Source organism: Canis lupus, chromosome 34 (assembly GCF_011100685.1).
Source record: "Canis lupus familiaris isolate Mischka breed German Shepherd chromosome 34, alternate assembly UU_Cfam_GSD_1.0, whole genome shotgun sequence".
In the NCBI taxonomy this organism is placed as follows: Eukaryota; Metazoa; Chordata; class Mammalia; order Carnivora; family Canidae; genus Canis; species Canis lupus.
In genome coordinates, this window is record NC_049255.1 from 5,166,068 (window position 1) to 5,185,686 (window position 19,619).

General features: G+C 42.3%; 1 protein-coding gene across 1 annotated transcript in view; it reads left to right on the plus strand.

Annotated features, from left to right (window-relative positions):
• SEMA5A (semaphorin 5A) overlaps positions 1 to 19,619 on the plus strand; it is a 473,566-nt gene that overhangs the window by 389,233 nt on the left and 64,714 nt on the right. Inside the window, 2 exon segments of the mRNA XM_038583333.1 lie at positions 5,329 to 5,472; positions 15,847 to 15,994. Of these exon segments, the coding sequence (XP_038439261.1) occupies positions 5,329 to 5,472; positions 15,847 to 15,994 (292 nt within the window).

Consider the following 19,619-nt stretch of genomic DNA (forward strand, 5'->3'; position numbering starts at 1 on the left):
TGGTTCCTGAGAATTAAAGTGAGTCTGAAATCAGATTTGGCCACACCTTGACACAGCCGATTCTTACAAATGGAGTTCCAGTTCCCCATCCCTCGGGCCTGCTGACATGTATGCACATGGAGGTTCTCAGAAGGCAGATGTGATGCTTCTGGCAGCACCTCAGCCAACCCCTTAGTCAGACTGCTATCAAGGCAGACACTTCATGAAAGAGAGCCCCTAGCCCTGCACCCAGTCCCTGCACAGACAGAGGTACATGCATAGTGTATCAGCCCACCCAATCCTGACATCACTTAAGGCATCAAACAAAAATTATTCCTGCAGCACAGGTACTAAGTGCCCCCTCATGCAGATTCGGGAAGTGACATGCACTTGGCCTCCTTTGGAGTGTGAGCAGCAAGGTGGCATAGTTTTGACAGTCTCAGAAGCTATCCATAGAGTCAATATTCCCGAATATGATGTAAAGGACAGATCTGGGGTGGCTGCTAGATTTCACATGCCTGTGCATGACTTGGCACATGCACCATGTCTGTACCTGCACAGTACAAGTGTCCTGGGGCAGTGGTCCTCACAGCAACTTGCTCATCTGCCCCCTAAAAGAATATTGCTAAACTAGCTACCCCTCAAACACTTGTAGATTGGCATATATTTTTTTTTATCAAAAGTTTTAACAGTTGCAGAGAAATAATCTCTGTTACGTCACTATTTAAATGTGTAATGGTAATCCAAATGCCTTAGTGATTTCATAGCTACCTGCCCATTTAAAAAATCAATCAGCAGGCTCTAATTTAACATTTAGAAAATGTATGTTTTTCCTTCTGTGAATTTCCTATTTCTATTCTCTTTCTCTCGTAGAATCTTATCCAAATATATTATGTTTCTATGTTTAAAAGTCTTATATTGATTACTATATCATACCTCTCTGTGACTACCACAATAGCAAATTATATGAATGGAATTGAAAAACCAAATCTTTATTTCTGATAACCATAGGCTTTACATTTTAAATATTTATTTTGAAAATTAGCTTACTATGAATATTAACATCATGAATGTTACACATTTTGACAATTTTTTGAAACTAAAATGTCAGATTTTATTGGAAATCCATTACTTCAGGCAATTGTTTTTAACTCCCAACTATTTTTCCTATTCAGGCATGAATGCAGCCTCTTGTCTGACTCGGGGAGGGCTTAGCATCAATTCCATTCTTACTAGTTACAAGCACTGACAAGTACGGCTCCCATAAGTAGATGGAAATATAAGATTACAGCATTTTCACTCACTTTTCTGAATTCTTTTGAAGTCATCTGCCAAAAGTATGGTAATCTAATAGCCAAAGATTGCTTTTATTGCTTCATATCAATTGATGACCTGTTTATGTTGGCGTTCAATTTTGTTGGAAGCAAAAAATTGCAACCCACCTTACCTGCAAGCCAACTTTTTTGCTCATTCAGTACTGACAGATACTTCCTCCGTTTGTGCAAAGCACATCAGGAAAGCCTTTCAGAAGGCCAACCAGAGGATTACAAACTAAACCTGTTATTGTTTACTCATAGGCATCTCCTCTAACCCCATATACTCAGAAAGTGTCGAGAAATTCAAAATATTGCTAATTCAGTACATCCTGCAAATATATTTTTGGGTTTTTTTTTTAAGGTTTATTTATTTATTCGAGAGAGAGAGAAATAGAGGGAGCGGGAGAGAAGCAGACACCCCGCTGAGCAAAGAGCCTTTTAGGACCCTTAGATCGTGAAATCAAGAGTCAGGCGCTTAACTGATGGAGACACTCAGGCACCCCACAAATATATTTTTGATTAAATGCTTTTATCACATCACATCATTTAAATATGTTTTCTTACTACCCTAGAGCAGCAGATTGAAGTCATTCAATGTATGAAAGGAAATCCACAATATAAAGTAATTAGCTAAGCCAGACTTTCAAAGCAGGGCCATGTCAGCCTATCAGTCAGAAAGATTTGGTTTTATTTTATAATTAAAATGAACATTTGAATGTGCATCCACATGATACCCTGTCACTTCTGAATTCTAATTCTTGGGGAAGGAGGGGCAGAACCAGGTAGATAGGAAGAAGAGAGAGAAATACGTAGCCAAATAGGAAGGTAGAAGGTCCAGGGAAGGGAGAAATGATCTGTGCGTGGGCCTGAAAGACTGAACAGGGAGCCCCAGAGCTGGGACAGCCCTGGGTGGTGGTTCGATCCTCTCAGCTGCCAGTCCTAGCCACCGGCCCTCTGAGCAGCTGGAGAAACGAGGGCCTCGGTCCTTGGGGCCACGACAGGGCACGGCACCCATCCTATGGGCTTTGACAACTGGAGGCTAGAAGAAGCCCAGTCCTTAACAGAGTCCTGCTCTGCGCTGCAGCATGTCAGAACGCAGAACAACCCAGCTGGCTCAACATCCTGGTCCTGGTCCTGAGTAACCAGGAGAACAGTTCAGACAGGGATGCGCTGAGTTTCCTGTTTCCTCTGCTTCTTCTTCTGCTCTCCCTTGATTGTGTTACTACACTCCATGCTCCTGCTCCCCTGCCCCTGGCGTGTCATGACCACAGCAGCATCTTATATTTTAAAACAAGTATCAGGAAAACTTCTCAAATCAGTCTTCAAGCTCTCTCCACACTTGCTTGTTAATTTACAGTATTTTTTTTTTAAAGTATGGTCTTGTTTCCATGAGCCTGTTTAGCATGCAAAAACCATTCTGGGCAGGTCTTCTATGACATCCCTAACCCTGCAGATCAAATGGGGGATCCCACTCTGTGAGAGCGCAGTGTGCGAGGGCGCTTCCTCCCCAGGAGGAAAGGCCAATCAGAGTCTAGCCACCAACAATGCCAGGACCTGGACCTGCTGTGCCCCTGCTCCTCTTCTCAGGCCAGCCCGGGTCACTTCACAAGATTGAAAGGAGTACAGCAGGGCTCCACAGATTAGATTATTTGTGTGAAGGACGCCTGAGTGGCTCAGCGGCTGAGCGCCTGCCTTCAACCCAAGTCATGATCTTGGGGTCCCGGGATCGAATCCCACATCGGACTCCCCGCAGGGAGCCTGCTTCTCTCTCTGCCTGTGTCTCTCTCATGAAAAAATAAATAAAATCTTTAAAAGATTTGTGTGATTACAGAAAACAGAGGCATATCAGCTTTGCAGTCTGCACAGCATTCTTTTTATGAAACTGAGATGGTTGCCATCGAGGCATGGGAGAAACTTTATAAAAGTTACAGAACTGTTGCTATTTGAAGGTTGTGATCAGTGATGAATATTCTTTTTGATACTATTTATGGAAAAAAGGACAGTCAAGTGCATGACTGCAGCTTGTTTATTGATATGTCTTTGGCTTTGGTTCCTGTTGAAATGTCATCCTCTGAGCAGACCTGCAATATATTTAGTGGTTATTTTAAGATTAATAATTGAATAACTGAACCCATCTTAGTGATGCTTTAAATGCATAACTGGCCTGTTGTGGATTGGTTTAATCCTCGAAATGATTGGTATGCTGATACATGCTTACTTGGTGTTAGTTAACGGCCGCCAGCTACAGTGTCTGCTTCTAAGAGACATTACAAGCCTGCAAACCCAGGTCTGAAGAGTAGACACACACGTAGGTAATTGCACTCATGTAGTTCTAAACTTAATGTATTTCTGTTATTTATGCATACTTCCATTTACCCACTTCTCTCTCTACAACATGTTCCCTATATTGTAAATAGAATATATCACAAGATGTCATATTAAAAGGTTTAGGAAACTAAGAATTTCCAAACAATTTTGGAAGCAGTGTTCCCTGCAGTATCTAACAGTTTTGCCGACATATAAAGAAACTTTGAGAGTCAAAAGGTCATTTTATTCATGTTGAAATGGCTGTTTTTTAGAAAATTCAATGAATTTTTGATATCTTTTTTAAATTGTGTGGGATAACAGGGTATAAGATACTAGCTAATTACCTTTATGAGCAACTTGGGAGGATTTGTCATATTTTGTCATTCCTTGGTTGAATTACCTTAAAGCAGCTTTACGATAATATAATACATCAAAGTATCACTATGTATTTTAGTTATTTATATCATGAAGAAGTTTCAGAAAATAGAGAAATATGAAATATACTAAGAATTTTCTCAGAGGAATTTTCACTTGAAATTATTATAGAAATTATATATTCAAATTATTGTTTATACCTTGAGTTTCAATGGCACAGGTTCCACAACTACATATTTTTAAAGGAATGTATAAAGTAAAAATAAGAATGATTTTTTTCAGTTGATTTTTTTTTTTTGAGTGGAAATGAAAATCCTATGAGGACAACATATCTATAGAAACGCATATGTGATCAGAGAAGTATAAACATATTCCAATTGAAGTAGACTGTTCACATGGGAGTTTGGATGCTGAATTTAACAGATCTTTTGACAGTTAAAATCTTTAAAAATGCCTGCAATTTGTTTTTTAATATCAGGGACTCTACTAAGGGAGATACTTAAATTCTAAACATTCTGAATACAGACATTTTAATACAGGAAAAGTACAACATTAAACAACAACAAAAACTTCTATCAGTGGTGGTTCATTTTATAAAACACTTTAATACAAACTGTTTTTCATTTTAATTTTATGGTTTATATGCCTATCATATTATGTGTAGGATAACATAAATACAGTCATGTGCAATTTGTACTTTTTGTTTATATTCCATATCTTCGTCAAATTCTAAGAAAATAGCCAAGAATCTGAATTCATAGTACCCTTCCTTCATTTTTATTGAAGTTTGTTTTAAAACTTTGGACATTACGATGCTCTTTATCAGTAGGAATGCTATCAGAATTACTGATCTTTGTTGATATTACTAGATTTTAAAAGTAAGCATTATAGGTAGTTTTGGATGATATTTTGTTCAGATGTGCCCTTTTTATACATCAGAAATGATATAGTACAAATCAAATAGAAGATAAACTCCAGAGGTTCAGGGCATATCTAATTCCTTTTCAACAGAATAAACTTATTCTTCATTACACTTATTCTTCATTAATTTAACATTTTCATAACGAAAATGTTTTAGTAGTTTCTCTAGCCCATTTTAAATTATGTATAGTGCACTTTAAGCATTAGTCTCAAAGGTCCTACCTTGACTCTAAAATCAGATACCGAGGAGAAGGATCTCACGGGACTGGATGTGTCCAGTCCTGTCCTATGGCTCCTCTTCCCCGTCCCTTCCCAGCCCGGGATCCAACAGTCCACATGGGGGACGCGTGGAGGAATTTGGAGGTGGGCGCACACGGCGGGAGATGCTGAGCTAGTTTGACTCTGTGACGCCACTGCTTCCTCTCCCCAGGAATGGAGGCTGGACCCCCTGGACCTCGTGGTCTCCCTGCAGCACCACCTGTGGGATCGGCTTCCAGGTGCGCCAGCGATCCTGCAGCAACCCCACTCCGCGGCACGGGGGCCGGGTGTGCGTGGGCCAGAACCGCGAGGAGAGGTAGGCGCCGCTCTGCCCCCAGCACTGCCATCCTCACGCTTCCTGCCATTCCAGCGCGGCCGCGTTTCTCTGCGGTTTCAGTTTGGGATGTAGCTTAGCTTATCTGTGGCATCCCTTTCTGTCGAGCCAAAGCGTCCTGTTCTTCTCCTGACATCCTCTACTTTTGATCCAAGCCTCATGTCGACAAGCATCACTGTGCCAGCGTCCGCCGTGCCTGCATGGTTGGCTCGCTGAGCAGTTCCCAGGGGAGCAGAGGTGCAGGGACAGGGGGCACCTCTGTGCTGGGCTCCCTGGGGACGCAGAAAGTGAGTCTGCTGGAGGAAAAGTGTTCGTGTTAGAATTCAACCAGACCCAGTCTCAAACCCTGCGGTTCCAGGTAGGACCTAAGGCGGCCTTGGGTCCAGATGGTAGTCGGATGAAGTAGTTTCCCATCAGAACTAACTCCAGCAGCTGGAGCAAGGTGAGAACATATTCAGGGTCAGGGTGCATTTATAAGGACACCCTCTTCTCTTAGCCCAGATGCTCGGGGAGGCCGCCGCGGAACACAGACGGCGCCGTGTTCCGTGTGTGCTGTAAGCTTTCGGTTCCTCGTGGGGATGTTTCAGTTCAGCTTGCATTGAACAGTTTGTTGCTTTTTCTAGAATCAAACATTTGGCTTTGGCTTCATAAAATCTACAGTTGTGACGGTTGGCTCTTTCCTGCATATGTAAAGTACATTCTAGTTTATGACTGTTGGGAGAAAATCCAAGTAGGTGAATTTCACACCACCCAGGATTTCTATTTTTTCCCACTTATATAAATGTATTGACCCATGTGAAACAAAATGGCTTTTGATGCCTTTTAATTAAAATGTAGTAAGGATTGTATCTGTCATATGGGTTCAGTAAGAGCCTCTTAGAAAACTACTGTATGCAGCTCTTTGCTATGTGATCAATATTTATATAGACAAAACCAACAGGTTTACTGTACAGGTCCTTCCCTGCTAGGTATTTATTACAAACTCAAAACAACCGGGGAGAATCGTGCCTTTCTTTCTTCACTGTGATCCTAAATTGCCAATTAGGATGTCATTCCTTTTGACTCAGAAGAAAAGGAAGGATAATTTTTACGAAGCAAGGATGGTCGTTTTTGAAGTGGTCCCCTGAGACATCTATCATTTCCAATCCAATACCAGTTGATAAGTGGGAAAGCTGGTTATGAGCGAATTGTCTCCCTGCTATTTCTAAACCTTGTAAGATTTAAAATTGATTGGAAGTTTTAAAATGCCTTACATTGTCACATAATACAGCTCTTTCAGGCAGAGTCACCTTCATCAGTGTGAAGTTGCCCTAGGATCCCAGCAACTCTGCAAATGTAGCACCCGTTAGCCCCTTTCCTAGGCTGAGTGCACAGGAAGGAAGTTGCTGTTTAACTCCATGGCTAACAGATATGTACATTCTGTATGCACTTGTGATGGTAAAGCTACGTCTTCAGGGAAAAATCAGGATGGCTAGCATGTTTGGGGGATTTACACTTAAAATGTTCCCTTTTTATGTAAAAAAAAAAAAAGAAAACAGGCTTATTTGGGCAAGATAAATATTTTGTTAGTGGAGGAATATTTGAATATATATAATAAATGGGTGGATGGTAGGAACAGAAACTCTATAAGATTTTTATAAAATTGAAGCTTCCCTATTGAACAGCCTTTCTAGATTAACAGGCTATCAAGAGATTAATAAAACTTAGAAAAAACAGTACAGAATACCTGTTTCTTGGTCTTCACAAGCAAATAGTTCTGAGATTTCTTTGTTGTGTTACATGGGAGGTGTCTCTGCCTGCACAGTATAAGGGAACACCATCCCCTAGACATATTTGAGAACTAAACTCAAGATTCCAGGAGACTCTGGTCTCCATAGGAGGGCACAGAAGGACAATGACAAGACATATACACAGTAATACCATTGTACCTGCTGCTCTAAATACCATCAGCCCTAAAGAACTCCCAAGTGGCCCCAAGTGAATAGATTGATTCCCCCAGAAAAGTCCCTAAGTTAAGGCCGGGATTATAGTTAGTGACTTCGTTTGGATCAAAATGTCCAGGATGGAGTGATTCAATGGTAGTTTTATGGCAATAAAAATCTCAAAAGTATTCACACCATTTTTTCTGACATACTGGATTTAAAAAAATAATCTAACTTATCTTGTACACTTACTTTAGAGGGTGTGGACAGTTTTTCTGTTCTAAAAGGTACCGGAAAATGATGTTCTTGAGTACCAAGAACCAAGTGGAAGTACTGATTCCCAAAGAGGCCACTAACAAGGATGAAGCAGTGGACCTCTGTGTCAATACTATCAAAATGCAAGTGTCATTATCTGTATTAGTTTTCTCTTCGTATGTAACCATAGTTGCAAAAAATTAGTGGCTTAAAAAGGCACACATTTATTATTTCACAGTCCTAGTGGATGAAGAGTTTCAGTATGACTACTTGGGTTCTCCGCTCACCCAGAGCTGCAGTCTCATCTGGGCATCAACTGGGGATAGACCTATTTGTAAGATCACATGGTTGTTGTCAGCATTTAGTCCCTGGGGGATTGTCAAATTAAGAATCTCAGTTTCCTGCCAAGTGAGCTATTCTGACATGGTCACTTTCTTCCTCAAATCTGGCAAGGAAGAAAGTCTCCTCATGGGATGGGCAGTATGGTTTTATATAGTGCAGTTGCAAATTGACATGCCATCACCTGGCTATATTCTATTGGTTAGAAGTCACAGACCCTGACTCACTTAAGAGAAGACATTACACAGGACATGAATACAAGCAGGCAAGGATCACTGGGGTCACCTTGCAATATCTGCCACAGTCAATGACATGTCCCTCAGTCATTCATGTCCTTTCCATATGCAAAACGTATTTCACCTATTCCCAAGGCCCCCAAAAGTTTCATACCATTAAATCATCTCCCCAAATTCCAGAACCTTACCATTTCAATCAGGCTCAGATATGAATGAGGCTTTCTGGGTGTCATTCCTCTCATCCTTTCAGCCTCTAAAATCAAAGCAAGGTATCTACCACCAATACACCCAACTTGTGGTGGTGGGACAGGCAATGGGTAACAGCTATTGACATTTCTGTTCAAAAGAGCGGGGGGCAGGGTTGGAAAGTATAGAGGAATCACTGCTCCATGGAAATTCTGAAATCTAGCCAGACAAGTGTTGGGAGTTGCTCGATTAAGTTTCAAGGCCTATGCATAATTCTGCATGGTTCTTGGCTCTGCCTTCTAGGCTCTCATTGCTGCTTCCTGATTCATCTTTTCTTTTTCATGAAAGTTAGCATGTGCTTGCAGCCGGGTAGTTTTATCAAACTGTTTCCTGCCAGTAGGATTCTGAATTCCAGCAGTCTCATTCCATTTGTATTTTCTCTGTACGGTGCAAGCTGGTATTTTTGCTGAAATAAACTTTATGGGTCTTTTGTGGATTTCCTTAAGGTTTACTCTAGTAAACAAATCCACACCCACAGACCTTTTTTGAGATAGCTCTCTCTAGCCAGGGATCCTCCTGATGGTGCGGGACCCCACCCTGTGGCTTGCTTGTGATTGAGACCATCTGTGAGGCACACCCTTGCTCCTGACCTCTGGAGAGCACCCTTTGTGTAACTGAAGCTACTCTGATCCTTTGGTCTTTCTGAGGTTTTAGCAAGAGGTTATACCCTCACGCCTCCAGCGTTTTCCTCCATGCCAGCCATTCCTGACAGTACTCAGAAGCTATTTATCGATTTGAGCATATTTGCCATCAGTAGAGACTCAGAATTTCCAAAACTATTCCATCCTGGTCCCTCCTGTTTGTTATTCCTTCCCACAATTTTTTTTTCCTTTCCTCATACATTTTAGCATAAGCAGCAAGAAGAAACCAGGCTGCACCTCCAACACTCTGTGTGGAAATTTTCTTGGCAGCGTAACTCACTTCACACTGACGTGTTCCGCTTTCCATAGAACCGTAGAGACAGCCTGGAAGCTCTCTGCTGTGTCACAATGTTCTCCCTTACCCCAGTTTCCAATCCTGGGCTCCTCTTTTCTTTTTCATTTTGATGGTGGTAAAATATATTTACCAGGGCAACCCCGGTGGCTCAGCGGTTTAGCGCTGCCTTCAGCCCAGGGCCTGATCCTGGAGACCCAGGATCAAGTCCCACGTCAGGCTCCCTGCACAGAGCCTGCTTCTCCCTCTGCCTGTGTCTCTGCCTCTCTCTCTCTCTCTGTCATGAATAAATGAATAAAATCTTTAAAAATATATATATTATTTAACATAAAATTCACCATTTAGCCATGTTTAAGTGTTTGATTCAGTGGCATTAATTACCTTTACTGTATTGTATAACTATAAAACATTACCTATTTCCAACCATCACCCCAAACCTGTAAACATTAAGCAGTGATTCCCCATTTTTTCCCTCCTCCCAGCCCCTGGTAACCTCTAATCTATGTTCCTTCTCTATAAATTTGCCTATTTGAGATATTCATATAGATAGAATCACGGGATATTGGCATCCTTGTGTCTTGCTGATTCCATGTAGCATAATGTTTTCAAGGCTCATCCGTGCTGGACCATGTGTTAGAGCTTCATTCCTCTTCATAGGCTGAATACTACTCAACCGTATGGCTTTCTCATGTTGTATTTATCTCTTTAGCCATCAGTTGACAGGTGGGTTATTTCCACCTTTTGGTCCTTGTGAATAGTGCTACAGTGAACACTAGCATATGAGTGTCTGTTCAAGTCCCTGTGTGAGTTCTTTGTGTAACTGACAGTGCTCAGTGTATAAACCTGACAGTGTATGAACCTAGAAGTAGAATTTCTGGGTCATATGGCAATTCAGTGTTTCATTTTCTGGGGAGCTGCCAAATGGTTCAACACAGTGGCTTCAACATTGTACACTCCCACCAACAGTGTGTCGGGGTTCAAGTTTCTCCACAACCTCGCCAGCGCTTGTTTGTTTCTTCCTTTCTTTCCTTTTTTCTTGCCATCCAGCAGGTATAAAGTAATTATCTCATCGTGGTTTTGATTTGCACTTCTGTAAGGACTAATGATGTTGAGCATCTTCTCCTGTGCCTACTGGCCACTTGTCTACATTTTTGGAAATGTCTGTTCAAGTCCTTTGCCCATTTGCTTATTGAGTTGGTTTTGTCATGAAGTTTTAGTGCTTATTCTATTTCCTTCTAAAGCCTCACTGGCAGCATCCTCAAAGTCTCTCTACTACGATCCTCAAACTTCTTGCTTCTACCCATTACCTGGTCCCAAAGTCATGTTCACATGTCTAGGATTTTCTGCAGTCGCACTGCACGTTAAGGCGCCAAAATCTTTTTCAGGAGACATTACATAACACTGTTACCTCTGACTCAGGGCCTGAAGCACTTCGTGTTTATTGGCTCACAGGTTCTGTGGGTTTGTAGCTGGGACACAGTTGACCTGGGTCCTTTGCTTCTGGATCTTACGAGGCTGCCACACACCGTAGACCATGGCTGGGGTCTCATCTGAGGCTGACGGGAGGTGTGCTTCCCACATCACATGGTTGTCAGCAGCATTCCGCTCCCCAGGTGCTATCAGACTAAGTCTCTGAGCCAGAAGTTCCCTCAATCCCTCACCACCTAGGCCATTCAGGTCTGACTGCTTCATTCCTCAAAGCGGTGGCATGGGGAGATGGGGGAGAGTTTGCTAAAAAAATGCATATTGCAGTCTTGTGTAGATTTAATCATGGAAATGATATCCTGTCATTTTTGCCATATTCCCTTGGTTAGGAGCAAATCACGGGTCCTTCCCACCTCCTGCTCCCCACCACACACACACAAGGTGTGACGTCCAGAAGGGGGGACCACAGGGACCACATTAGAGTCTGCCCCCACTGCATTATCAAAGTTAAGAGGCCCAGAACCAGTAGGGACTTTACTATGTGATTTTTATTATTTGATTTCTTTTATCATATGATTTTTTATTATATTTTTCTCTGTCTCTCTGGAGTGTGTTTGCTTATTAGCAAGCTAAAGTACTGCTCCTTTGCAAACCATTCCTTTCTCCTCCTGGGTTCTCCTAGCTCTCTCCTGGGGTAAAAATTAATAGTGTGGGGGACTTATTGTAGGTACAGTTTCTCTGGTGCCACAGAGATTTGATTATTTCAATATGGCCCAGGAAAGGGATGGTCGCTTGAGCCAATCCAGGAGCAGAGGCTCAGACAGGGCACTGACTAGTTCAGGCTGACAGACACTGCAGTGAGAAACTAGCACGGACCAAACCAGAGCAGAACGCAGCTTGTAGCATGAAGAGATATGACCACCTCACACCAGTGAGAATGGGGAAAATTAACAAGGCAGGAAACCGCAAATGTTGGAGAGGGTGCGGAGAAAAGGGAACCCTCTTACACTGTTGGTGGGAATGTGAACTGGTGCAGCCACTCTGGAAAACTGTGTGGAGGTTCCTCAAAGAGTTAAAAATAGACCTGCCCTACGACCCAGCAATTGCACTGTTGGGGATTTACCCCAAAGATACAGATGCAATGAAACGCCAGGACACCTGCACCCCGATGTTTCTAGCAGCAATGTCCACAGTAGCCAAACTGTGGAAGGAGCCTCGGTGTCCATCGAAAGATCAATGGATAAAGAAGATGTGGTCTATGTATACAATGGAATATTCCTCAGCCATTAGAAAGGACAAATACCCACCATTTGCTTCGATATGGATGGAACTGGAGGGTATTATGCTGAGTGAAGTAAGTCAATCGGAGAAGGACAAACATTATATGGTCTCATTCATTTGGGGAATATAAATAATAGTGAAAGGGAATAGAGGGGAAATGTGTGGGAAATATCAGAAAGGGAGACAGAACATAAAGACTCCTAACTCTGGGAAATGAACTAGGGGTGGTGGAAGGGGAGGAGGGCGGGGGGGGTGGGGGTGAATGGGTGATGGGCACTGAGGGGGGCACTTGACGGGATGAGCACTGGGTGTTATTCTGTATGTTGGCAAATTGAACACCAATAAAAAATAAATTTATTATATAAAAAAAAGATATGACCAGAAATGATACAGTGTTGAGAATCTAGTTCACATTGGGTTATGAAAGGCAGTTCTTTTCACAGAGACTAATTTGTGGAAAAATTGATAATTTATGGAGAAATATTGCTGGGTTATTAATTCACTTTTAAATGCAAAATGAGAATGAGCAGTCAAGGGCAAAATTAAAATCTGAATTTTTAATGCATCATGAAATGCATCTGTGACTTTCAGTGCTTTAAGATACTAGAGATCCAGGAAAGCCTAAAAAACTTCAAGAATGTTCAGCTGTTATTGGGCAAAAGCTAGCTGTGTATAGAGGGCTAGAGAGATGAAGAACCACTGGCCGGTCCATTGTATAGATATTTTATCCATAAATTAATAAAAGTCTTGGAACAAGCAGAGTTGCCAAGGTATCTAACTTCTAGTCCCCATTGTCGTCTGTGACCAGGAAAGACACTGGAGACTCAGTGGGTAGTTCAAGAAGAGGCACTTCTGTCGGGAGCACATGCTGGTTGGAGTGAGGGACCTGGGGGTCAGAAGGACCCTGCTTCCTTGAAATTGCAGAGAATCCTGTGTTTGAGGATTGTAAAGGAAGGGCTCTGCCTCTGGGCCAACTTTCCTGAGGTGGATTTGTGAGTGAAAACCCAGACGTAAAGGGGGCATTGCTGGCTAGCCTAGCAATTTCTTTCCTTTCCGACCTGCCTTGCAGAGGGTGACAGAGTCACATATCTTGGTTGAAGCTCTTTTCCCAGGACTGCTGTAACAAGAGAAAGAGCGAAAAATGGAAGGCGCATGTGGATAGCTTTAAAATGCAGTCAAATTTATTGACCCTGGTTGCAAGTTCTGTGCTACATGCAGTTTTCAGGCTCTCCTGCAGTAGGACGTCAGCTCTGCTAACAGAGTGATTTCTGACGTGGCCTGCCATAGGTAAATATGAGAAAGTATTTATGTTCTAGGATGTATTTTGCTATGGGAAGATGGTAGCTGCCTTGCTGTGCTTTTTATTAAAAGTGTTTTATAAGTATATTTAGCAAGATTTTCCTTTATCCTCCCTATTCTTCTATTGCTTGTTTTTGTTTCTGAAAGCTAAAATGAGGATAAGGAGTCCTGGCGGTCCATACATTTTACATGTTGGCCAATCGGCCCAGCGGGAGGTGGCCTCCTACCCCTCAATCTATCACAGTGAGAGAAGTTATATGTGGATATTTTGAATCAAAATCTGAGAGTTCTGATGTTCTGTGTTTTCTTTCCTCCCAAACATGTTCTTGAATGGCACCTCCCTTTTTGGATGCTCCATGTGCTGACACATATGTTACTAATCCCTGGGTAGGCAGGATGTTTTCCTTATTGCAGTTGTGCCTGTTGGCACATGCTTCCTGAGATCAAATGTTTTTCATCTGTTGTATCCTCAATCTTGTTTTGGCTCTCCTACCTAGAAGCCACACTCTCTTAATTAGCAAACCCCTTCCCTTTCTCACCTACACATACGCATGTCCATCGCCCTGAACTCTTGAGAGCCAGAGCCCTGGGAGGCTGTGTATGACCTGGAAGAGCAAGGTTATATGTTTCTCTTCCTTAAAAGTTGAGAAGATGAAAGAGCGAGGACTATTTGGTTCCGCTGACTACTCATCTATGTGAACATTTAGAGAAATGAAATGTGCCCTATGGTTCTTGCCTTTGAGGCTTCTTCTGCTATGACACATCAGCTGTCTCCCCCCCAGAAGTACACGTGCCTCCCTCCTTCCCACAAAGGAGAGGCTGACATATGACTCTACTGTTCATCTTTATGTGTTTCTCTGCACTCACACAGATGCCCCATCTTCGCCCCACTGCACCAAGCCCAAGCCCAAGTGTGTTCCTTTCCATCGTGTTTGTCCAGCTTGGAACACCTCTCCCTGGCACTGTTGCAATCCAGACTCTCCTGGTTGGCATTTGCTCCTTCTGCTCTTCCTGCTGGTGGAGTCTTTGGAGACTGGACCTCACATTGACACAGGGAGTGCTCCTGATATTTCAGGGAGCTCCGGGCCACCAGTGGGAATGAGACAGCAACCCCTGGAGACCAGTCTTCACTTTCCAACCTGGATGGTACAATTTTGTTTCCTCAAATGACTTGTTCTGGTTTCTGGAAACCAGCTACCATTTGTCCTTACTTCCTACTCATTAATAGTATTTTCTGTTCTGGGCTTGTGTCCATTTCCCTGTATTCATCTTAGGTTGTAAACACCTGTCATATGGAAACACGCTTGGAATGCCCTTTGCATAATGCCCTGCAGGATTTAGCGTTTATTAAAACGGTGGCATTACAGGTGACTTAACGTAGCCTTGCAGATGAGAGTCTCTGCCTCGTGTCTGGATCCAGATGGGGTGGGGAGAGACATGTTAGAAAAAGTCCTGCATGCTTCTGTCCTCTAGAAGCTAAATTTCTGTTTAGTAGATGGAGAACTGAACTTAAATAGTGCTTTAAATTGCCAGATATGTTTCACGAAGTTTGACCATGGTCAGAACAATCTCTTCCTCTCTAGAGGCTGTAACCTGTAGAATGCCAGGCTGCTTCCTTCTTGCTTTTTGTTTGTTCATTTGTTTCTCTCACTTGGCTTCATTTCGCTTATAGTATTAAAAACTGGGGAGAAATTTGACTCATTTAAGGCCAGAGAAGGCCTTGTATAGTTGGCTAATAATTGACAATATGAACATATATGTAGAAGGACAGGGTGTATGAATAGGACCAGTGTTTGTAAATAGTTATTCAAGTTGTCAAGGATAACTGGTGGTCTTTTAGAATTAAGGTTGTGTGACATCACTTTGAGAGGTTACAAATACATTTAAAAATACAATAACCTAAGGAAGCATGAGGCTTCCTGCTATAATCAAGCTTTAACTTTTCTTTACTTTATATTAATAGGATTGTGAGCCTTATTTGATTCAAGAATGAGAATTGAATTCCAAAGACACTTTTGCTGCCTTTGTGTCCATAACCTACTTTATCTTTCAGTATTTGTGTTTAGAAGATAAATGCCCTACCTAGCTATTCTCTGTGTGGTCTCATTTTTGAGTGTCTATTTGAAGGGTTCTGTTTTGTTTGTTTCTTCTCTAATTGGCTGCACAGGAAGCTCCATCCTGCATTGTGAGTTGAGCATCTTCTTCATTGTCTCCTGTGCATCTCACTGTCTGTGCGCACACAGCATGGCCAGTACCCCACCTGCCCCCATGACTGTGCAAACCACTCCGCACACAAAAAGCCCCTCCACATGGAGCATGCCCATGTATTCAACATCTGGTGCAGGGAAGGACCGTGGAAAGGTCTGTGGCTTCATGTTGCCCTGAACAGTTTCCTTTTCCTCTTGATTTCCCCATCACAGATACTGCAATGAGCATTTGCTGTGCCCCCCGCACATGTTCTGGACGGGCTGGGGTCCTTGGGAACGGTGCACAGCCCAGTGTGGCGGTGGCATTCAAGCTCGCCGCAGGACCTGTGAGAATGGACCTGACTGCGCGGGCTGTAATGTGGTGAGTATGGACCTCTTCATTCTCAGCCCATGACCTAGAGCTGGGAGTCTCAAGCCAGCACATCCTGGGTACTCTGCACACACTTGATATACTGCAAGCATTAGGTGTTCTACAAACACTACATGCTTTGTAAACATGACATGTCTAGACACTGGATGCTCTGTATACAGTAGATGCTCTGCAAACATGAAATGCTCTGTAAAGTGACATTTGACAAGATGCTCTGCATGTGCTATGTGCTGTAAATCATGTAAGTTTCTCTAGTTAATGAGAATATTTGGAGGAAATACTGGAAATTCATAGTAGCTTGGAGGCTTCTTGAATTAAATATTCACTTATGGGATAAACTGCCCCCGGAGTTCCCAGTTCTGATTTCTAAGCTATGACAGAAGCTTCAATGTGCTTACCTCTGGTCACTGTATTCGGTTTGGGAGAATGGCATAAGGTCTCCACACTGAACCATACGAAGGTATAGAAAGCAGAACAAACCTGAGACACTCTGAGGATCGAGAAACTTTATGGGGCTGTCGTCAGAGCACACTGGTGCCCAAGTCAGAGCGAATAAAGGACAACTTAGAGTTTTGTTTTTCTTCTGCCTTCACAGGTCATATTTCTTTTAACACTCTAAATCCTTACAAAAAATTCCACTTGTGCAAGCACCATTCCAAAGGCTGCTGCTGCTCTTCCTGTGGTACCTGTAATGATGACTTAGTACTGAGGGCTGCTGGGCCTCTGCCTCGGCCAGCTCCCCCAGGGCTGGCGGCATAGCGTGCACGCAGTGGGTGAGCATGTCCTGGGGGAGAAGCTCAGCATGAGAAGGTCTAGCTTGGCATTCTTCCTCGCCAGTCTTTCCAGTCATTCTTTGCATCGTTTTCATAACCGTGGTCCATGAGGCTGAGCAATGTTTTTGTGCTGCAGTAACGCTTGTTTTTGTGAAATGCAAAAACCACACACTCCTGAGAGCCTTGGAAAATTCAGAGAGGAAGAAGGCATGGGCATTTTTGTCAGAGATGCCCAATGCAAGGAGATTTCTGTTACTGGGATTTGCAATTAGATTCCTTCCCCTTCACCTGGCAAATATTGCCATAGCTTTAATAGAAGCTATAACTGATTATAGAAGCACTTGTTTCTGGGTTGGCCTGCACTGAATTATGGCCATGAAGAATCTTAGTGCCAGTTTAGAATGATATTTATTGATATTTCAGATGCTGAAACATAAAATTATTTGTTAAAATGAGCAAGGTAATTCCATGAACACTCACTTGTTCTAGGAAGATGGTTTAAATGGGTAGCTTCATTTTCTGCTGAAATACATCATTTCCTATTTCTGGTAGATCAGCGTCAGGGACCGGGATCCCCACTCACATATGAAGGTTTGTCTCATCAGCTGGGAAGCTGCAGGGAGGATGACCTGGGTTGATCTTGCACTTTAGTTTCTAAAACTTTTCAATACAAATAACTCAGAAAACATTTCAGGTCATTCATTTTCAATAATTAGGTCATTGAAATGAATGAAAATGAAAAACATTTCAGGTCATTGACTTCAATAATTAGGTTTAAATACAGTTTAATGAAAAAAATAATTATATTAAGGAATCCCCTGTATAGTCACTGGAGTGTGTGTGTGTGTTACATCTGATTATAAATGTAAAAACCAAATGTCTTCCTAAAGTGTTAATGTATTTATTGCTTTGTGTCCAAATTTACAGAATTATGGTTTATGAAACAAATACAGCATCACTTCTCCAATCCAGAAAAATGTCATGCCTGTCTCCAATGAGCCTAATGTCAGTTCTTAGGTATTTTAATTTAGGGTGGTTTTTTTGTTTGTTTTTTCTTCGTGGTCATGTACTTCCAAGAAGGTATCACTGTGGTACAGTCGTGCAGTCTGCTCTTTTATGATAGAGGCACAACGTTGATTTTTCTTCTCATGTAGCTTTTCCCACTTATTCCAGTTCCTGTCTCTCCGAAGACACTAATGCCAGCTCATGCCAACTGAGCAACATGAGAAGGATAAAGGAGGGGCTTGGCTTTGTTGGATTACTGAGAAAATGTATCCCATCCATTAAATCCCTAAGTTTATTTAAAAATGACAGTTACTTAAAGTAACATGTTGATTGTCGGATTCTTGCTACAGTTTTTTTTTTTTTTTTTAAGATTTAATTTATTTATTCATGGGGTGGGAGGCACAGACACAGGCAGAGAGAGAAGCAGGCTCCATGCAGGGAGCCTGACGTGGGACTCGATCCCCGGTCTCCAGGACCACACCCTGGGCTGAAGGTGGCGCTAAACCACTGAGCCACCTGGGGTGCCTCTTGCTACAGTTTTTAAGTCTTGAACCTCAAACTATGTTCATTTTTTACGGAGGTCTTCTATACAATAATAGCTGTTAAGCATAGGTAACATTTTGATTTTGGAGTCTTGAAGTTGATTATCCACTTGCCAATATCTAATATGGGTGATGAGTCAGGTGGCATTTCTGAATCTTGGTCTCCTCCTCCAAGAAGGGGACAACAGTCCCTTCCTCCCAGGGTAGCTGTGAATGTCAAAACTGGTGATGCCTGAGGTTCTGGCACTTTCCTCACCCTTGTTTCTGTTTGTTTTTCCTGGACTACAGCTGCTTCACCAAGCTCAAACTTACTGAACATGACAGTATGCTAATGAAGCATTATTTACACAGTAAAAGACGGGTCTGTGGAAACGATGACTCGAATTTCCTGAGTACTATAGCAATTTATAGAAAAAGAGTTGATTTCAAGTTCCAAGTATTAACAAGTTATAAAAGACTTGAGGATCTTCTCTTGCTCCACCATGTTAAAACCGAAATACTGCGAAAAGATTTCCCAAGTATCATCTGTGAAATTCATATATCCTTATCTTTGAATAAATCTCCAAGCCTTTATTTAAATCTCAATAAGAACTTGAGTGCAGACAAGGTAAGGGCCCTCTTGGACAGCTATGAGCTTTTTCCTCAAAACCCTGCTCTTAAAATTTCCAAATGTTCACATTTCTTCAAGATCTCCATTTTCAGTTCTTTTGGGTAAACATGCAGAAATGGGCTTGCTGGATCATATGGTAGTTCCATTTTTAACTTTTTGAGGAACTTCCATACTGTTTTCCATAGCAGCTGCCCATTTCTCATTCCCACCAACAGGGTGCCAGGGTTCCAATCCCTTCACATCTGAAAGAATCGAAATCAGGATCTTGATGAGATTTCTGCACTCCTGTGTTCAATGCAGCACTATTCACAATAGCCAAATGTGACTATCTCGATGTCCATTGACAGATGAGTGGATAAAGAAAATGTGCACATACGATCAAATACTATTCAGCCGTTTACAAGGAACACGTTGCTCAGCATGTAACACGTAGATGAATCTTGAGGACATCATGCTACGTGCACTTAAGTAGACACAGATAGAGTCTATCAAATTCATAGACTCAAAGAGGAGAATGGTGGTGGAATCAAAGGGCCCCTTAGGGGCTGAGCAGGGAGGGAAATGGGGAGTTCCTGATCAATGAGCACAAAGTTTCAGTTAAGCGAGATGAGCAAGTTCTAGAGATATGCTCTGCATCGTTGTACCTGCATCGTTGCACTTAAAAGTTTTGGGGGGTAGGGGCACCT